The following is a 15,429-nucleotide window of genomic DNA, read 5'->3' as shown; positions in this document are numbered from 1 at the left end:
GGCCAGAGGGCATGAGGTCCCATAGAACTGGAGTTGTAGGCAGGTATGAGTAACCTGATGGTAGTTCTAAAAACTGAATGGACCTAGGCTCTCTGCAAGTGCATCAAAACGATTTTCTAAATAAAAGCAAATCCCAAACATTATGTGGACAGTAGAAAAGCCTTTAATCCCAGCACTCAGGAGGCTGTGGCAGGTGGAGAGGGCACGGTACAGAGACAGGAAGCCAAACCAGGCAGGAATGTTTTCCCTCACCCAAACATATCCCCAGGTCCATGGCCGCCCTAGTGAAAAGTTGTAAACATCATTTTCCCAAATGACCCCACAAAGGGGCTTTACAAATATTACTTCCCCTAAGTTATCAGGCCAAGGAATCCTCGACCCCACTGGTCCTCGATGTTGGCTAAATTTGCATCTAAGAGCTCCATGTCTTCCCTGAACGGTCCTGGGGGGCGGGAGGGTCAGATGCCCCTGCGCGTGCGCAGTCTGCACTCCGTGGTGCAGTGCGCATGCGCGTACACAGAGCGCGGGAAGGTTCGCAGGGGCGGGAGGCCTCCGAGCAGCACAGCGCGTCAGCCATCATGGCGTTAGCGCCTATGGGGCCCGAGGCCTCGTTCTTCGACGCCTTGGATCGGCACAGGGCTTCCCTGTTGGCCATGGTGAAGAAAGGCGCAGGGGAGACCCCTGCCAGGGCCACCCGTGTGCCCTCTAGGTACAGCAGTCAGCAGGCCACAGAAAGCCGGGGAAGGGTCCTCATGGCGCCGAGGCGGGCGCTGTGAGGAGAGTGTTGGAGGCCACGCCCGAGTCCTGAAGTCCGTGCTCCCTAACGCTCCCTGGTGGTGACCACTTCCCTGTACACACCAAATGTTCTCTAGAATGTTCCAGGCGCATGCCTCTGGCCCAGTTCCTAGCCGTGTCGGTATCCTTTATAGTCAGGGAGCTAGAGATTTGGTTTAGCTTTACGTTTTAGTATTAGGTTTTTTTTTTCTTTTTTTTCGGAGCTGGGGACCGAACCCAGGGCCTTGCGCTTGCTAGGCAAGCGCTCTACCACTGAGCTAAATCCCCAACCCCAGTATTAGTTTTTTTAAATGAAAGCTGGACTTTAATCCCAGCACCCGGGAGGCTGAGGCAGGCAGGTCTCTGAGTTTCAGGTCAGTAGTTCCAGGGCTGTTAGACGGAGAAACCCCATGTTGAAAATTGGGGGATATATATATATATATATATATATATATATATATATATATATATATATATGTATGTATAATATACATTATATATACATACATACAATATATACACATACATTATATATATATACATTATATACAGACTATATATATACACACACATATATACATACATACATATATATATACATATATATATATATGTATATATATATATAAATGTTTTGGAGTGAGGGGTAGAAGAGGAAAGAACATGAAAAGCATTTGCAAGGCCCTGGGTTCGGTCCCCAGCTCCGGAAAAAAAAAAAGAAAAGAAAAGAGAAAAGCATTTGCAAGACCATTAGTTTCTTAGCACTAACAAAGACATCAACACATGTTAAGTAATTTATAATAAGACATTTTTTCTTGCCCCAAAGGGAGCAGATGAGCATACTGTAAGTGACTCCTTTACAATCAATTACAGAGATTCTCCTATGGTTCACCTGACTGCATCTTACCTTCAGTATTTGTCCAAACTGTCCCATACTTTTAAAAAAATTGTATTAAAAAATGCAAAGGTTTTAGAATCCATTTTCTGATCTATTCACCCCCCCCCAGTAGAAACATTGAAAAATTGGGTGTTAAAACTCAACGTTTTACCCATCTTCTTTGTTTAACTTGGTTTTCCTCCCTAGACAATACATCAGTGTTGCTTAAAATATTTTTTTGAAACTGATGGTTTGTGAAATGAACAGCCAGTTGGAGAAAGCCGGGTTCAGTCTTGATATTTTGTGGTAAAGTGGCATGATTTACATGGCCAAGTGAACTATTTGGTACAAAACTCACCATTTTTTCCCCCTTTCTCATAGTGATTAAGTGTTTCCTCTTGAATCACTAAAGTTTTAAAATGGTTAACTTTTAGGCATGATATCAACTTTAGGGCAATGTGCTACAAGAAGAGGTGTGGGCACGTGGGCGTGAGTGCTCACAGGAGCACATGTGTGTTAATGTTTCTGCATTGCATTCTTGGGAAGAAAGTTAAAAGCTAGTCTTACGTCACCCTCAGTTAAAACATTTTACAGTAGTATTCCAAGCCAAGTCTGTATTGAAGTTCAGCGACACTGAAGTAAGTTAATGTGAGCAAATGAAAAATGTATTGGTAAGTTATATTAGCTCCTCATTAATGCAAAAGGGTTCTTTGAAAGATGAATTTACAGGCAAATCTAATTGTTTTGTAAGTAAGCACTGTGAGAGCAGTTGTTTGAATACATGTCGAAGTAAGAATTTAGTAAGAGAGATGGCTATTGACATGAATTTCCAAGGCTTAAAATGACAAACAGAAGCAAGGCATGGTGGCCCACACCTAAAATTCCAGTAGACCAAGACAGATTTGTGGGTTTGAGTCCATCCTGGACTTCATGGTAAGTTCCAGGCTAGCCTCGGCTACCTTGTGAGACCTTGTCTCCAAAAGCAAGACAAAACAAAGCAGCAAAAATATAATGAAATAAAGAAATGGTACAGGGTAGTGGATGTCCATGCCTTTAATCCCAGCACTTGGGAGTTAAAGACAGGCAGATCTCTTGTGTTTGAGGTCAGCCTGGGCTATAGAACGAGTTCCAGGACATCTATGGCTACACAGAGAAATCCTGTTGGGGTTGGGGGTAGGAGGTTATCTTCGTATTGATGTGGGAAATGTTAACATGGTATAAAATTGAATCACCGTGTGTTTATTGTTTCAGTTCTGAGGTTCTTACGTCTATAGAAAATATTATCCAAGACATAATCAAAAGCTTGGCAAGAAATGAAGCGCCCGCCTTCACAATAGACAACAGATCGAGCTGGGAAAACATGACGTGGGCATTTTGCAATTCTATCTTTACATTTTAAAAAGATGTGTGTCGGGGTTGGGGATTTGGCTCAGTGGTAGAGCGCTTGCCTAGCAACCCGCAAGGCCCTAGGTTGGTCCCCAGCTCAAAAAAAAAAAAAAAAAAAAAAAAAAGATGTGTGTCCGTGCCCCTGTGTGTGTGTGTGTGTGTGTGTGTGTGTGTGTGTGTGTGTGTACCTGAAATTGCATGTACCTGTCAGTCCCCATGGAAGAGGGTGTCAGATGGCCTGGAGTCGGAATGACAGACTCTTGGGAAGCCACTTGACGGGAGTACTGGGAACTGAACCCCAGTCCTGTATAAGAGCAGCAAGCACTCTTAGCTGCCCAGCCAGCTCTCCAGCCCCTGAAGCTTTGCTTATTTAAGACAGGGTCTCACTGACTAGCTGGCTTGTAGACCAGGCTAGCCTCAAATTCACAGTGATCTGCCTGCCTCTCCTCCCAAGTGCTGGGATAAAAGACAAAACAAAACAAAACAAAACATGCCACCATGCCTGGCCCCTGAAGTTTTATTTTAAAATCCAGTACCTACGTTGCTTGAATCTGTTGGGATTAGAGTTACAGTCACATGCTATCCTTTTTATCCTCTTTACTTGCCCCATAAAAGCTAGCAGGTTTACAAAATCCATGCTCCACAGGAGGGCTATATAAACTAGATGTCAGTGTGAAAGACAAGGCAAAGACAAGCAGGTTAGCGATTAGAGCTGCTCTGAGGGAGGCAAAGGTTCAAAGTGCGTTTGCCCTAGTTGGAAACAGCCGGACTTCTCCTCAGCACTAGGGAGACACCCTAAGTGCGATCATCTTCTAGTCTGAAGGCAAGCCATTGCTCAGCCTTTGCACTTGGTTTCGCCAGGCAGAGCACAGCGCAAACGTTCTGAACCCAGCACAGGGATGAGGCTCAGTCCTTATTTCTGTCCTAGAGCTGCTTATTCTGGGAGCTTCATCTAAGTTCTCCAGTCTAGCGAGAAGGATCGGCCTTTCTAGCCTATATTGCCTTCTCTCCCAGAGGAGAGATGGTCCTCAGACGTTGTGAAAGTTACAGAAATAGAGGAATAGGCCGAGAAGGGCCTTTGTAAGTATTAGTTTAAGATCAGTGTAGTTCACATAAGCTGTATAGTTGAGCAATGTTTTTTTGTTTTTTTTGTTTTTGTTTTTGTTTTTGTTTTTGTTTGAAAAATGACTTTCACACAGCTTCTAAGCAGCTGCCGTGTGCCTGGTGCCTCTGCCACCTTTAGGAGAGCCTGGGAGGTTCAGTTTAACAAATTAATATCAGTAGTTCACACAATATCATGTTGTGGGTAAATTGATAAAATATTTCAAAAATTATCAAGTTGAGCCAACTTATTAACTGAGAATGAGTAATGGCAGATTGAGTAAAATACATACTAGTAAAATACGTGTAAGTACTTAATGTGCACTGTTGCCCCAACCAAGAGCTATATGCACATGCCACACTGAAGCGGGTTTACTCAACCCTTAGCTGGTCACCTAACTACCTGAAGCGATTTAAGCCTTCCCGTGTCCCTAATAAGCTCCAGTGCCCACATACACAAGCACTGTGGGAGACGGCTGAGTGGCTGAAGTGCTGGCTGTGTGAGTGGGAGTGGATGTGTCAGGCTACCCCACCCCTCATAAGAGCTAGCATGTGCCTGTAATCCCAGGGCTGGGGAGGTGGACACAGGCGGGCCCTGTGGCTTACACACCGCCCAGTCTATAGTAACTGGCGAGCTCCAGGACAATGAGACAGAGATGGTCTCCAAAGACAAGATGGGTGGTACCCACAGACACTTTCAAGGCTGGCCTCTGGCCTCTGCGCATGTGCACATGATAAGTAGAAGGTCATGTGTGTGCTAGCTTTTAGGAGTTAAGTCCTCATTTTGTTCCTTCATTTTGAACAAAACTACAGGTTCGAAGATGCTTTTGGGCTTCAGATGAGACCTCAGTGTACCACAAGAAAAATCAAAAGCGATTCACTAAGATCAGTTAGAAAATTTGGTAAGTTAATCTTCAAGGGCACTGAGTGAGCAAGAATAAATGATTTAGTTATTTGTAGAGCGTAGCTGTCTCTCGTTGGACAGCCTCGCGTGTTCTTGAGCAGGTGGCTTGACCTTAAGATACATTTCTAGAACTTTTTATTGTCAGGAACGTCGGGAACATGCTTCATTCAGTCCATGTTTAGGGGAATTACTCTGGTTTACTGCCCGGAAAGCACTTGATTTTACCTGGTTCATTGGACAATTATGCTTTATCTAGCATTTGTCTTTTAGAAAGATAATTTTTAAAGTATAGCAGACAGCGGGGACAGTTATAATTTTTGATAATCACTAGGCGTGGTGGCACATGCCTTCAATCCCAGGACTTGGGCGGGAGGCAGAGGCAGACAGATCTTTGTGAGTTGGAGGCTAGCCTGGTCTACAAATTGAGGTTCAGGACATCGAAGAAACCCTGTCTCAAACAAACAAACAACAACAACAACAAAAAAACCCCACAATCGTTTTTGATAACATTATCTTTCAAATTAGTAAAGACAGAGAAGTAAATTGTTTCTTATGTCTTATTTTCCAGCTCTAATTCTGAAAATATTGTCCATGATTTATAAATTAATACAGAGCAACACTTACGCAACCAAGAGGTAAATATATTGTTCTGGCAAATTCATCTTCAAAAATGCAATGCAGGGCTGGAGATGGCTCAGCGGTTAGAGCACCAACTGCTCTCCCAGAGGTCCTGAGTTCAACTCCCAGCAACCACATGGTGGCTCACAACCATCTGTGATGGGGTCCGATGCCCTTTTCTGGTGTGTCTGAAGATAGTGACAGTGTACTCACATACATTAAATGAATAAATAAATCTTTTATTAATAGATTGCAGTATGAGAGTTAGTTAAATTAATTTTTTTACTTTTAAATTTAATGTCTGGGTGTTTTGCCTGCATGTGTGCCTGTGTGCCATGTGTATTCCTGGTGTCTGAAGAAGCCCGAAGATGGAGTCAGTTCCCCTGGAGCAAGAGTTACAGATGTGTGTGAGCTACTATGTGGGTGCTGGGAATTGAACCCAGGTCCTCTGGAAGAATGGCCAGTGCTCTTAACCACTGAGCCATCCCTCCAGACCCCATTAACTTTCAAAATCTGCTGTGAAAAGCCATGAAGCCTGGACCCTGGGTAATAAGGAGCTTTGCTTGTATGGTGTTTCCTGCAGTCTGTGTTCTCTGCAGTGTTCTGTGTTCGTCACAGTCCGGGAGCACGTGCTCATTCAGTGTTGACCTTACATTTGCACAGAGACATATACTACACTGAGAGCCAGCTCTTCAGGAACCAGGCTGCAGTGGACAGCATTATAGATGACATTTCCTGTATGCTGAAAGTGCCCAGGAGGAGTCTGCATGTGGTGAGCCACTCTAAGTACAAAACACTGCCACAAAACCGGAGTCCCAGAGCAAAGTCTGCAGAGGCAGACAGGTCGGCTGAAGCCACACAGTGAAATCTTGGTGGGGGGCAAGTGTCTCTGCCTTTTTTATGTTGTTTGATACTAAATTTTCTCAACATAACCTTAATCTGTTTCAATGTGTCCCTTTGGTCAAATGACACAAAGCAGGGACCTTATCAAATATTTTTATTTCCTAAATACCCTTACATGTTCTCTCCTTCATCTCTACCTAGATTCTGGTCTAAACTAAAATACAAATATCTTAACAGGTGAGCACGAGGAGAGGCTTGGAACAACAAATACATTAGTGGGCGTTTTCAAATATGTTCTTTTTCCCAGTTATCTACATCGAAGGGATTGATTGCTGGCAACCTGAGATACGTGGAGGAAGATGGTACCCAAGTCCAGTGCATGTGTAGTGCCACGGTGAGCATCTCCCCACCTTACCTGCTCAGAGGCACACGGCCCTCCGTTTTGAATTGTATTTCATTCCTTGGTTTTTGTGTGTAATTTATAGATCGGGCTAAAAATTAATTATTATTGTGTGAATATGAGCATGATGTGTGTGTGTGTGTGTGTGTGTGTGTGTGTGTGCGCGCCCGTGCACGCGCTACAGCACAAGTGTGAAGGTCAGAGGACCACTTTCAGAAACAGTGCCTTCCAAGGAGGGTCTATTTTAAGCACACAGTTTTCTTATGCTATTGCCGTACTGGGATAAAGAGACACACGTTCTTTTGAAGTGTGCTGTTATTTCATGGAGCTGTGGCACAGCAGCCCTGGCATGGCTGTTTACGTAGTCTGTGTGCTTCTGAAGTGAACGCATCTCACTTCAGCGTCTTTGCTGATCAGCGTCCTGGAGTGGCAATGTAGATGCTCTGCTGCTCCATCGGGTGTGCAAAGCGTCTACAACCTCCTCTGCTGGGGAAGCCACAGGACCCTGTGTCTGCTCTCCTGGGAGCTGGTCTGCTCCTCCCTGAGCAGCAGCCTCTAGATGACCTGGAAAGAAAAGTGAAAGCATAGGATTGTTGAGTGAATTATAAAATGCAGCTGCACCCACCTTTGTTCAACTTTTAAACTGTGTTTTAACTCAGGCTACTGCTGTGCCATCTAACATTCAAGGGATGCAGAGTATCCTTTACTGGTGAGACTGTGAACAGGAACGTTCCTTCTACGACCTTTGCCCTCCTGCTGTGTAACATGCAAGTTAGGCTACTGAGACAAGCAGCCACAGTCCCCTTGCCAGAGCTCCCAAGAGCGAGGTCACTGTAGAATAAACACAGGCCCCGGGTGAAGACAGATGCTGGAGGGTACAAGGAAAGCCTTTTCCCTCGAGTGGGCTCTCAGTCGAGGCGTACAGTGCTGTGATGTAGCAGGTGACGATGCTGGAGTGATGATGCTGGGGTGACGATGCTGTGACAGCAGTTTCTCAGCCTTAGCTCCGCAGATCTGGTCACAGATGCGAAGTTTCTGCTAATCGTAGAGAAGGATGCAACATTTCAGCGGCTCCTGGACGACAACTTCTGCAGCAGGATGTCCCCGTGCATCATGGTTACGGTAGGATGCCTGCCTTACTTACCACTATGGAGCCTGGAAGAGGCAATAATGTGTGCATTGTGTCCCTGTCCAACATAATGGGCTCTCTAGCACCACAGAGCAGAAGTGTCCACGGTTTAGTTTAACGTCCCCAAGCCCACTCAGGTTCAGACTCTGGTCTCCATTCTTAAACAGCAGCAGTTTCCCCAAACAGGGTTTGTCTTCATGCTCCTCTGTGCCCACTCATTCCTGCTGCAGCGGGTTTCTTCCTGTGGGTTTCTGTCCCAGGCGACTCACTGGGTCAGCCCAAAGGAGCTTGCTTTTGTGAACACCCGTGTGCAGTCGAGGAGGAGCAGTGGAGCTTCAGGACGGCTCTGCTAAAGACAGGATCTCAGCCAGCCAGTGACAGCCAGCCCAGAAACACCGCAGGCAGGAAGACGAGACAGGAGGACGCCTTTCTGGATTCCCGTACATAAGGGCTTTCATCCATTCAAGGGGTCCCACCCTTCGGTCCTCTACCCCAACGCCCTGTCTCCTGAGCTCACATTGAAGGGAAGGGTTTTGACATGAGTTTGGGAAGGACAAATGTATCAGTCCATCGGGGCAGTTGGTGTCCTGTGGTATGGTGGTGTTTGTGAGCCTGAGTAGCCACAGGAACAGGCTTCAGGAGGGAAGAAAGCTTGGGGTGCAGCATGCGGGGGCTGCAGAGTGAGAGAGTGGACCAGGCTCCCCTCTTCGGTGATCTCTTCCCAGCCTGACTTTACCGGGCTGTAGAAAACCTGCTCCTTGGAGAAGACAGCGTCTCTAGTTTGTTAGATGCAGCAGGAGCACAGCCTCAGCGGAGCAAGGAGCAGGGACAATGAGGCGGCGTCAGGCAGCCAGGGAGCTTCGCAAGGCCTGTCCTGTTCCATAGCATCCCAACTCAGAGCAAAAAGATGGGCTCCCAGGAGGCTTTGCAGTGTGGTTTATGTGGTCGCTGTGGGTCAGATGGCAGAAACGAGAGTCAGATAGCTTCTTGGGAGGTTTGGGCTAACCTGTGAGGGTGCAAGAGGACAACTGAGCGGGAGGACTGTGTGAAGGACTGTGACTGCTGACCGACCGTGAGGAGAGTCTCTGTGGCACTTACTGTGATGTCACCACAGAGCCACAGGAGGACACAAGCACTCAGCTCTTTATCCGAGAAGTCCTAGGGTGCCCTGGGGTGATGGCAGGAAATCCTAGTGGCCTCTGCTTTGCTGCAAGAGCCAAGACACAGAATAGAATAGAGACTTTCAGGTGTCCGGTGTCTTCCCCGGCACCAAGTTGGCAGGCTTTACTGCTGGGACCCTGCACTGGCCCGTCTTTGCCACCTGAGCACTACAGTGAGCACGGTTCGTGTGTAGGCCTTTCTTACTCCCCTTCCTGAGCGTTTCCCTGGGATGGGGTCCTCAAGCAGGCACACCCAAGCAGAGGTGTGAACATGTGGCCCTCGGCTCTCCCCACCCCCGGAAGTCAAGATGGGCCCCACTTGTCAGTGTTGGTGAATATGGGCAGAACGGACCCAGTTCCTCCTCTGGGGTCACAATGCCTGAATCTGTCTGCTTTCAGGGAAAGGGCATTCCAGATCTGAACACGAGGCTCTTGGTAAAGAAGCTGTGGGACACCTTTCATATTCCTGTCTTCACACTGGTAGATGCTGACCCCTACGGTAATCCTTCCTGGACAGTCTGGGACAGTAGTCGTGACTGTTTCCTGTTGTGATTGTGTTTTTCTGCTTTTAGAACATTTGCATAATACATTGTATGGGCCAGGGGAAGGCTCAGTGGTATCATACTTGTCTAGCATGCATGACGTCCTAGGTTCAATCTCCAATATGGTAATCATATTACCATATTAATATAAAATATTTATCAAAATAAATTTGAGACTAGTAATACAGTCAGATTAAAGGTTGTAATTATTTAATGTGATGTTTAACATATGAAACTAAGAACATAATTCTTCATTGGTAATATCTACAGAAATAGAAGATTAGACATTAGATGAAGTTTGAGAGTGGTGGTTCTGTAGCTGTGGCCTGAGTCTAATCTTAAAGCTCACTTTCAACAGGCATCGAGATAATGTGCATCTATAAGTACGGATCCATGGTGAGTACAGCCAAGCGAGCCTGCTCCTCTGCCGCCATACACAGTGTGCATTCGTCGGGGCGGCTGACTTATAGCCCAGTAAGGCGAGGCTTTCCAGAGTGTCCTAGGGCAGCCAATCTGTGCTTCATGGTGTGAGCCCAGCTCAGCATCAGCACCACACTCCAGGTAATGGAGACACGAGGTGTGAGGTGTGTGCAGGAGGTACAGCCATCCCGCCCTCGCTCCTAAAGAGCGCCAGATAGTCCCTAAAGGCCACATGCAGCTTCCAGCCTTGACTTCGCCACTGGGAATGCTACAGTGAGAGAGGGGAAAACACCATCAAGTCCGCTCTGCAGGCTATGCTGACCACATTCAGCATGTCTTAAAAACCCGTAGAGCGTCCCTCCTGCTTCCCTCCAGAGTGGCTGAGCCTGAATCTCTGAGTCAGCTGTAACACAGCCCAGGTCATAGCAGAGGGGAGGCAGAGCAGGAGAAAGGAAGTGAGTGCAGGCCCGAGAGATCACTAGAGGAATGGGGTGCACCTCACCCTGCTGCCACCGGGAAGCCACCTGACACAGCTCCGCTCTTTATTTCAGTCCATGTCTTTTGAAGCCCACAATCTCACTGTCCCAGCAATCAGATGGCTTGGTCTCCTCCCTTCTGATATTAAAAGGTAAGACGGTGCCTGATGTCACTTGCTGTCTGTAGTCATGAGTTAATTTCTTGGAGTTTCTGTTATTTAAACAGTTAATTAAGTCCAAGCATGGTGATACATAGAGGCCCCGTCTCAAAAACAGAAGCAGAGCAGCCTAATGAATTTAGTTAATTTCCCTTTCAGCCAGCTACGGCTGTTTTTACAATTTTTACAAGGGGTTGTGGTTAAGTCCCTTGTACAAGTTTTTCATATGTAAAAGGATAATGCATGGAGAGGTGTGGCAACACACTTATAATCCTGTGCTCAGGGGACTTAAGGGCCAGAGTTGAGGACTTCGAGCACATACCATTGAGAAGCATTTGAGGCAGATCAGTCCTGGGTGACTGGAGATTTTCTGCCAACAGCCATGACCTTTTCCCAGAAACCTCAAGGTCCTCAACTGTTTCTTTGTGATCTTGTTTTTGCATACAACACAATGTGATCACTTTTTTGAACCAATAAATATGTCTTTCCTGTGACCTCACGGAAACAGTTCCTACTCCTGAACTTCAGCTCTTCCTGTGCTAGCATTTTTTCAGGTCGTCCCTCACAGTTACTCTGGGAGGCTGTAGAAGATAGGCAGATCAAAGGGTCCTCCAGTAGTTACCTGAATCTTTATGAAGTCTCTGAGGATTCCCAGAGAGTCGGTGGGTCAAAGGGTGTGCATTTTCGAGGTTTCCCCTGACTTCAATAGGTTCGTTGATTTGTTCTCCCTGGAGAGTGAGCCACCTGGCCCTCACCATGGGGGAGAGCACTGCTTTTCAAATACTTCAAAATATTTATTCAGTGATGTGCAGGCACTGGGGCATGAACATGGGAGTGCAGGTATTGTGCCTGTAGCCATGGGACCTGTGAAGCCAGAGTTACGTGCGGTTATGAGCTACCAAGACAGATGCTAAAATCAAACCTGGGTCCTCTGCAAGAGTAGTATGCACTCTTTTTTTTTTCTTTTTTTCGGAGCTGGGGACTGAACCCAGGGCTCTACCACTGAGCTAAATCCCCAACCCCTAGTATGCACTCTTAACCACGGAGTCAACCCATCCCTCCAGCCCCTCAGGCATCCTCTTGCTATTCTCTTTCCCCTAAGAAGAACTTGAGTGTGTGTGAGGGATTTGCTGTGGCAGTGGGCTGTCTTTGAAGATGCTTATTTCCTGCACATGGGGACCATAAAGCTACAGAGTAAGCAGTAAGGAAGTGTTCCCTTTGGAGTTTTAAATGTTCCCATTAAAGAGAAGCAGAGTTTCAGTCAATGCAGCGTGCTTCTCATGGTCACGATCTCTGGGAGTGTCCTCTTGCAGGAAGGCAATCTCAAGCAGATTTGCAACATGGAACCCAATAGTTTTTAGGGCAGAGAGAGGTCTAGAGGGAACCCAGTGGTGACTCATAACCCTCCAGTGCTCTCAGAGCCACTCCAGATAGAGCATGTGAAAGGGAAGAGGCTTCAAGGAGCAGCCTAGGTTCCCTTCAGACATACAGACAGGAACTGCCACTGGGCAATGCTGGGAATGCTGGGGACACTGAGGCAGGCTTACATTAGAGCTCACCTGAAACCCGGAACTTCAGAACAGATCATGTCTGTCACAAGTCCAGATATTTCTACTGCTTTCCGACTTCAGCTAGGTAAATGTGCATAAGAAAATAAGAGGTATGGCCTTGATGCTGAGACCCCGGTGCTTATAGGCTGCCACTTCCTGATGGTTTTGCGGTTCTGAGTGCCAACCACTGGCCACTCTCACCAGAGCTCACAGCTACAGGAGCAGAAAGCTCCGGCTTGCCCATGCTGAGTGGCTTGACTGGATGTGTCTGACATCAGTGCTCCCTTCAATAGCCACTATTCACCTATCTGTGGTCATCTCTTGAGGGCGAAGAAGGGGAGGGAACCAAATCTGTTGCTATGACAACACAAACTTCTGTTTGTTTGGGTTTTGTTGTTTTTTTTTTTTTTTTTTTTTTCTGGAGCTGGGGACCGAACCCAGGGTCTTGTGCTTGCTAGGAAAGCGCTCTACCCCTGAGCTAAATCCCCAACCTGACAACACAAACTTCTACTTTGAACTGGGAAAACTCCCTGGCCTATGTTACAGAGCCCCCAGATGTTGAGCTTAAAGGAAGCGATGGACAGATCCTCATTTTGCTTAGTTTGTCGATGTAACATCATAAATGAAGGCGAAATAGAGGTGTTACAGGAGCAGCTGGTCTTTACTGATCACTCCAATCCATTTTTTCCAGGTTAAATATACCTAAGGATAGTTTGATCCCACTGACAAGGCGTGACCAGATGAAGCTGGACAGTATCCTGAGGAGGCCTTACATTACCTATCACCCCTTCTGGAAAAAAGAGGTAGATGGTGTGTGTTTTTACAGAACTCTCTTTTCACTGTCATGGTAGCTGTTCACACAATACCTTCAGCAGATTTTATCACCGTCACTGAGTTTTAATCAGTGTGCCCAGTTAGTGTACAAGATAACAGGTCTTATTATGGAATGCCATGCATATATATCACGGTACTTTGTTCATCCCCCTCCCCCACACACACCCCTGCAGGTCCGTTCCTCTCCAACGTGCTCCCCTACCTTCACACACACCTACATGCTAGCCTAGAGTCCACGCAGAAAAGAAGACATGACATGCAGCACTTTGTCCTCCCTCTCCCACTACCAGCTCTGTCCTGCAACCTGTCCCCTGGCCCATGAGAGCCTTCCTCCCGACCCAGCGTCTCCTCCGTGTTCATGTCCTACATGGACATGTTTAAGTCTGGACTCTGCACATGGAAGAAAGCAGGCACTACCTGTCCTTCCGAGTCTGACTTATTTTCTTGAAATTCTGTCTCCAACAACTGATCCCAGCATAGTTTGGCAATGAGAGTGTGTTGGAGTCACATCCCTGAATCCCTCTGACAGAGGAAACCAGTAGGAAGATGTCTGTCTGTGCTCCTTCACAGTGATGTCACGTTATCAGTGATAGAGTGGTGCCATTGCCATTTGTGGTATTAAAAAAGAAAAAACTGTAAAAGTCTTAGAACAAAAACGCTGTAGTCTTGAGGCCGTACCTTACCTCTTGACCAGAAGCCACTCTGGCTGCCCCAGTGGGTCTGAAGACTGTCTGGTCTCAGGCCTGACACATGTGGTAACACTGCGGTGCCTTCTGGCAGATGGAGATGCTGGCAGACTCTAAGACGAAGGCGGAGATCCAAGCCTTGACCTTCCTGTCGTCAGACTATCTGTCCAGAGTGTACTTGCCCAACAAGCTGAGGTTTGGAGGGTGGATATAAAACCACAGTGGGGGACCGTGAACCTCCAGAGCTCTCTATTGGCCTGTTTGAATGAACTGGGCTAAGGAGTGTCGAGTCTTAGTTCTGCGACAGTAAAAATAATTTTACATTAACATATTTTTGTCAAAGCAAACTTCATAGTGCTCTTTAGAAGGTTTGATCTTCTGTAAAGACAGATTTTTATTCTGTTTTAGAGTGATTATAAAATAATTTATTTAATTTTAAATTTTTTATTAGAAAAACTGTCACATATCATAAGCCTATAAAAATATTTACTTCCTACAACATAGCTTGTGTAGCATGAAGTGTCTCACTAGTAACAAAATAGCAAGCGACCCTGAGAGGTTGCAAAGGATCACAAGGTATTGTTTTCTAGTACTTCCTTTTGCCTCATGTATAGGCACCTTGCCCTGTTAATGCATCCTTGAAACTAATAAAACTTATTATAAACAAGTATTCAAGTTGGTGTGTGTCCCACGTCTTCTTCTACTCAGTTTAGTGTGCTTCTCTACCCATAACACCGCCCCAGAGCCGCCACACACCACTGCTCACGGCAGGCCCCGGTTCCACTTTGTCCCCTGAGTGCTGAGATTTACTGCAAGCAGGCTTCTCTTATGGTAGGCGATGCTCTCTGCTCCTCTAGCCTACCATGACCTTGTCAGACTTTGTCAGATGAGACCCTTCATGGTCTCAGTGCATCCCTACAGGGGCAGAAGCTTCAAGTGTCCCCTGCACACGTCCAGAGTGGGAGTGCTGCTCAGTGTGAGGCTCGGGGGCAGCAGGTAGAACAGGACCCACTGGGCTAGCGTGAGTGTGCTATCACCGTGTACACTGCTCATTTCACCTGGAGGGATGACTCGTTTACAGGTCGGAGCTCGAAGGTGTTACTGTCCAAGGCCACAGTAGCATTAGGAGACAGTGATACCACCCGGCTTGGTGGACAAATGAAAGAACATGCAGGGGCTACAGAGAAATGAAGGCAGCCCTGTTCAGAGTTTAGAGTTCCAAGACATTGGCAGCAGAGAATTCAAGCTGGGCTGAATCCTATGTGACCCCACACAGGATGCATAGTGTAACCCCACACAGGATACATAGTGTGACTGCACACAGGATGCATAGCCATGACACTGGCCCTGTCCAAGAGCTTGTAGTAAAATTAAATGAGGCAATGTGACAATCAAAAAAAAGAGACCCACTATGCACAGACCCAGTACACACAGAGATAGTATACATAGACCTAGTGCACAGACCCAGTACACACAGACCCAGTACACACAGACCCAGTACACACAGAGATAGTATACATAGACCCAGTACACACAGACCCAGTACACACAGACCCAGTACACACAGACAC

The 15,429-nt window shown here is 46.6% G+C and overlaps 1 protein-coding gene across 4 annotated transcripts; it reads left to right on the top strand.

Annotated features, from left to right (window-relative positions):
- Positions 1 to 578: 578 nt before the first annotated feature.
- Positions 579 to 14,522, top strand: Spo11 (SPO11 initiator of meiotic double stranded breaks). Of its 4 annotated transcripts, XM_032902458.1 has the most exons (13): positions 579 to 709; positions 2,903 to 3,016; positions 4,952 to 5,040; positions 5,611 to 5,677; positions 6,324 to 6,432; positions 6,811 to 6,897; positions 7,563 to 7,599; positions 7,916 to 8,025; positions 9,592 to 9,691; positions 10,093 to 10,130; positions 10,706 to 10,782; positions 13,030 to 13,141; positions 13,953 to 14,072. In XM_032902458.1, exons 1-13 carry the CDS (start codon positions 579 to 581, stop codon positions 14,070 to 14,072), a joined length of 1,191 nt encoding a protein of 396 aa, XP_032758349.1. The 4 variants fall into 4 exon arrangements, with proteins under 4 accessions (XP_032758349.1, XP_032758351.1, XP_032758350.1 ...); XM_032902460.1 differs by lacking the exon at positions 2,903 to 3,016 and having other exon boundaries at positions 7,928 to 8,025; XM_032902459.1 differs by lacking the exon at positions 2,903 to 3,016.
- Positions 14,523 to 15,429: the final 907 nt, after the last annotated feature.

Source organism: Rattus rattus, chromosome 5 (genome assembly GCF_011064425.1).
Source record: "Rattus rattus isolate New Zealand chromosome 5, Rrattus_CSIRO_v1, whole genome shotgun sequence".
NCBI classification, from domain to species: Eukaryota; Metazoa; Chordata; class Mammalia; order Rodentia; family Muridae; genus Rattus; species Rattus rattus.
The sequence above is the reverse complement of the archived record's forward strand: the minus strand, read 5'-3'. Positions and strand labels throughout refer to the sequence as shown.